This window comes from Myotis brandtii, unplaced genomic scaffold (assembly GCF_000412655.1).
Source record: "Myotis brandtii unplaced genomic scaffold, ASM41265v1 scaffold539, whole genome shotgun sequence".
Taxonomy (NCBI): domain Eukaryota; kingdom Metazoa; phylum Chordata; class Mammalia; order Chiroptera; family Vespertilionidae; genus Myotis; species Myotis brandtii.
Genome location: NW_005369984.1, coordinates 263,447 through 268,642, shown reverse-complemented (window position 1 = coordinate 268,642; position 5,196 = coordinate 263,447). Strand labels below are relative to the sequence as shown.

At 63.9% G+C, this 5,196-nt stretch overlaps 1 protein-coding gene across 1 annotated transcript in view; it reads right to left on the bottom strand.

Moving 5' to 3' along the window:
• Window positions 1–5,196, bottom strand: part of ITPR3 (inositol 1,4,5-trisphosphate receptor, type 3) — a 58,475-nt gene that overhangs the window by 25,382 nt on the left and 27,897 nt on the right. The window contains exons 20-26 of the mRNA XM_014549211.1: window positions 5,042–5,183; window positions 3,976–4,175; window positions 2,770–2,899; window positions 2,256–2,313; window positions 1,151–1,316; window positions 135–299; window positions 2–60 (exon numbers count right to left, since the gene is read on the bottom strand). Of these exons, the coding sequence (XP_014404697.1) occupies window positions 2–60; window positions 135–299; window positions 1,151–1,316; window positions 2,256–2,313; window positions 2,770–2,899; window positions 3,976–4,175; window positions 5,042–5,183 (920 nt within the window). The remainder of the gene's footprint in view (window position 1; window positions 61–134; window positions 300–1,150; window positions 1,317–2,255; window positions 2,314–2,769; window positions 2,900–3,975; window positions 4,176–5,041; window positions 5,184–5,196) is intronic.

Genomic DNA, 5,196 nt, shown 5'->3' with positions numbered 1-5,196 from the left:
GTAGTTCTCACTGCTCTTCTCCCCCGGCGGCGGCAGGAAGCCTTCCTCGTCCGTGGGCCGCTGGGGGCACAGGGTGGGGTCAGCCCGGCCCAGCCTCCCAGGGCCCTGGCCCCACTCTCCGCAGCCCCACTCACCTCCTTCTTGTCTTTGGCGGTGCCCGCCTCCACCTCCTCGCCTTTGCCGCTGCCCTTCTTGTCCACCCACAGCTCCGACTTCTCCACCATGGTCCGCAGCCGGTCCAGCTCCGCCTTAATGACCTTGTAGTTCTCCACGTCCTGGGCGGAGATCAGCAGCTGCACCTGCAGGGGGGGCGGCTCTGCCTGGTGAGACAGCGGCCCAGGTCCACTGCCCCACAGACACCCTGTCCCGTCCTGTTCAGGCTTCTGCTCCTGGCGTCTCCGCTCCACCGTCATTCCCCTCCACGTTTATAAGCCCACCGCCTCCGAGAAGCCTCCCCGATGGCTGCAGCCCCTGCACGCCCTGCCGTGAGCTGCCTCATCCCTGCACGCCCTGCCGTGAGCTGCCTCATCCCTGGCTTCAGTCACTCACTGCCTCTCACCCCTCGGCTGCGGCCTGTCACTTGTTCACTAGGACCCTGACCAGGGCGGGGCGGGCGTACTGGCATCACTGAGTGCTGCTCCCTCCCCCCTTCCCCACTCGGGGTCAGTGGGTGAGGGAGGAAGGCCCCTGGCCCCAACCCACCCCTTCAGTAAAACGGGCGTGGACAGTGACCACGTTGCCAGCGCTGCTGCCAGAATTCCGTAAACCCAAGGCCAACACCCAGGGCTGGTACACAGCAAGCACTTGTTAAATGCCAGCCCCATTCCACAGGGAGCCGCAGAGGCCACACCACGTCACAGTAACGAAGCCCTAGTGAGGGCTGACGGCGCGCCAGCCTGACGTGAAGCACTTAGCAAAGGCGCGCGAGATAGAGCTCGCCAGCTGCCAAGTGCGGTCACATCATAGGAAGTGACGGCCCGTGAGCCAGGCTGAGGAGAGATGCAAGTACCCAAGACTTGAGGAGCTCAGCAAGGCCGAGAGCCCCAAACGTGCTGTGAGCACCTCTTCCATCACCGCCAACCCCCAGTGCCCAGCGCAGGTGGTCCCCCCCCCCGCCCACTCCCTGAGGGCCGGGCTGAGCGGGCCGCACCTGCTTGAAGGTGTGCATGGCCTCCTGGCGCTGGCTGAAGTGCTTGAAGAGCAGCTGCAGGGCCCCCGAGACGAGCGGCGGGTAGTCGTGCATGGTGAGGTGGATGAGCACGCGCAGGAAGGTGCGGCCGCCCTCGTCGTCCACCTCCAGCATGCTGCTCGTCTTCCTGCGGCAGCGTGGGCACGGCTGGCTCGCTCCTGGCCACCTCGGGCAGACTTCCTGCGGCAGCGTGGGCACGGCTGGCTCGCTCCTGGCCACCCATCGGGCAGACCCAGCGCCCCGTGCAGTATTTGCTAAAACTACTGATGTTTTCTCACCACAGGACCCGCCCCCCCCCCACCCACCCAGGTCCCAGGGACTCCCCTTGATTGAGCTGGAAGCAGAGCTTCGAGGGGATTCATGGACAGAAGCCGGGGCCTTGAACACGGACGGGGAAAACATCTTTATCAACCTCTAACCAAAATGCAGCTCTTCCTTCAATGAGGAAAAACGAGCGGCACTTGTGACGCTGGCATCAATAGAGCCCCAGGTGTTCTCCCGTCACCTTGGAGCATCGCCAGCACCCGCCGCTGCTGGAGGAAGGGTGCCCGCCCCCGCAGGGCTCGTCACCTAACGCCGCCTAAGGCGCTCAGAGCCAGGCCGAGGTAGCTGGCACGCACATTGGTTCTCCTCGGTGTTTTGATGACTGCATCTCATGCCACTAGCTTCCTCTGTCATTTCATGTGCTTTATGTTACGAATTTATAAATGCCACCTCAGAGGGCCCAAAGGCTACACGAGACACAGGGTGTGGCACGGAAATGGGTGAGCCCCACTCCGGGGCGACCCTCCCCACTCCAGCCTCTGCAGCGGTGGGGGGTTTAACGTCCCTCCTGGCCCGTCCTAGTGCAGGGGCGCAAATGCCCTCGGGGAGCAGGGCCACAACCACACTGTCGCCTGTCACCGGGGTTGGGCAGACAAGGGAGGGTCAGGGCAGAAAGCCAGGGGATGACAGAGGGGGGCCCCGCCCTGCCTTGGGAAATGCAGCCCATCCCAGGGGTCTCAGGCCTGCGTTGCTATCACCTACCCAACCCACACACAACCCCCCACTTCACCCCTGGCCTTACCCCACTCCAAACATGGCCTCCGCCTGCTCCCCGATGCGATCCAGGTTCATGTTGGCAGCTGTGGGGAGCAAGAGGGGGAGATGGGGCAGGTGGGTGCCAGGTGCAGGAAAGATGGAGAACACAGGGGTGAGGGAGAGGGAGACACCCAAACCACCCCTGCTACACCTGGTTGGGCGGCAGCCCCTCTGCCTGCCCCGCCCCCCGTCCAGGCGGGGAGGTGAAACCATCCAGGGAACGGGCTGCGCAGCCCACTGTCCCGCAGGGATGAGCGGAGTCCTGGGCTGGGGGTCCTGGTCTGGCTCAGCTCCTGACTGGCCATGATTCGGGGCAAATTCCTGCCCCTCTGTGGGCCTCATTGAAGGAATGAAGGGCATGGTTCCTGACCTTTCCCTCACTGTGGCAATTAAGTGAGACTATGGGGAGGAAGGCCTTTGCAGGTTGGGAAACAGGCAGGTGTGGGAGCTGCCCCCAGGCTCCCCCGCAGCTGTGTGGACGGGGAGGCGGGTGGGCTCACTGGTGGAGTCGAAGGCGGGGGCTGTGCCGTCAGCACCGCTGTCCTGCATGGGAAACACCTCCACAAACTCCTTCTTGAAGACGGACAGCAGGTAGGAGATGCGGTAATCCAGGCGGACGTTGAGGATGAACTGGAGGAGGGAGAGGTGGGGTGAGGACTGGGCTGAGACAGGAAGCCAGTCCTGCTCCTGGGGCCCTGGGGGGTGACAGGCACCCAGAATGAGCTCTAGCATTCGGGGCCTCAGCACAGTTCTTTGGGGGTATCATGAGACATCACGACCAAAACAATCAAGACCCTGCTCCCCAGGGAGGTTCAGGGCGCCCTCTGCCCAGTTCCTAAACCTCCTCTCAGAATGAGGCAAGACCCCACCCCCAAACCACTTGGCCTCTCTCCCAAGCCGGACACTAACAGGAAGGGGAACGGAGCTCCCCAGGTCTGAAGGCCATCTTGTGTCCTCCCACCCTGCCCTGCCAATGGGCCCTAAGTCTCCCGGGGCGGGTGGGGAAACCGGGGACTGTGAGGAGGCCAGAGGTCACTGTGGGGTGGGGGTTAGGACAGTTTGCACACACCCCAACTGCCTGCATCCTCGTGGGGCGTAGAGCGTCTGGCCACACCCCAGGACTCAGGCCTGGAAGCCCAGGCCTGGGAGAGTCAGAGCCCCTCCTCTGACTCCCCTGAGCAGGTCCGGCCCACACTGGGTCGCCCTGAAGGTCGCTGCATTTCCCTTCCCATCCTGTGGGGGCAGCAAGGCAAACGCAAGGGTCCTCCTCCCGCCTCAGGGCCCTGCCAGCCCCCTCCCCAGTGTTGCTGGGCGTCTCAGAGGAAACCCAAGGAGGGAAGACTGTCTGCCCGCCAGGAAGCTGGCTCCCCAATCTCTAGCTCCGCTTCAAAACCTGTGTGACGTGGAAAAGTCCCCTCCCTGTCCTGTCCTCATCGAATCGCCGGGAGGGCTGTCACAGCCCGGACTGTGGCCCCACCTCGTGTTCTGGTCCCAAGTCTGGGCAGGGCCCATGAACCTGAATTTCTAAGTCCCCAGAGGGTGTGGGGGGCTGATACTGCCGGTCCCAGGACCACACTGTGAGGACCCTGGCTGCACAGCGACCCTCATGCGACACTGTGATCTAAGGGGAATCACCCACCCACCTCCCCACACCGCCCACCCTCCTGCCCATTCCCACACCTCCCACTGCTCCCGCCCGCCGGCACCTGCAGGATCTCCAGGATCTTCAGCTTGGTCTCCATCACCACGATGTCCTCATTCTCCTCGAACTTGCTTCTGTCCAGCGGCTCCGCGGCCCCGGCCTCGGCAGGCAGGCTGGGGGCTCCAAAGACGGACTGCTTGCGGTTCAGCACCATGGTGGACATCATGTGGCCCACACCCTGGATGGACCGCCGCACGTTCTTGCCTGAGGTGTGGAGAACAGAGGGGCTCACCGAGGGTGCACGCAGCCACCCACACCCCCCACCTGTCTGACTCATCTCCATCAGCTGCAGGGCAAAGCCCCGCAAGGAAGGGGCCGGCCAACCCCCCCAGGGAGGTTCAGGGCGCCCTCTGCCCAGTTCCTATACCTCCTCTCAGAATGAGGCAAGACCCCCCCAAACCACTTGGCCTCTCTCCCCCAAGCCGGACGCTAACAGGAAGGGGAACGGAGCTCCCCAGGTCCGAAGGTCACTGTATGTCCTCCCACCCTGCCCTGCCGAATGGGCCCTAAGTCTCCTGAGGAGGTTCCCTGGGGGAGGTGAGCTTGAAGCCAAATCTGGGAAAAGGGAGGGCCAGGCAAGGTGAGGAGTGGGGAGACCAGCGAGAGCTCTCAGGTGGCATCGTGAGCTGCTGCAGGGCACGGGGCTGAGGCCGCGGAGAGCACTAAGAGCCAGGTGCCGTCTCTGTGCACTGTTTGTTTAGCCGAGTTTGTGCCACCTGGGGGTGTCCCTAAGGGCAGGGCTGTGGCTCGTCCCTCAGGCTGCCCCTCGCTCCTCACACTCCCCAGTGGCAGGACTGTGTCCCCCTCATCGGACAGGGAGCTCCCCAGGCAGGGCCAGTGTCTCCCCTCCTCCCTCAAGACAAAGCTGCACGGAGTCTCCACAGCCCAGGGCAGGGGGCCCTGCTGGCCCAGCCTAGGGTGAAGGGATTGGGCCGAAAGACACCCCCTCACAGCAGAGCCAGGAGGCGGGCTGCACGAGGAGGGGGTGGTTGATCGGAGAGGATTTCTGGTGCTAAGAGGAGAAGGAGGCACTGAGGGTGGGCACGGGTGGCTCGGTGGTTAGAGCTCACCACCCGAGTCCTCGTAGGCCTGCAGCATGGCGGGCGGGCCCTGCACGCAGTCGATGATGCTGAGCAGCGTGCGTGTGAGCCGCAGCAGCTCGCTGAAGCTGTAGAAGCCGAAGTAGATGAGATTGTGCGCCAGGCTGACCACCTGCGGAGAGGGG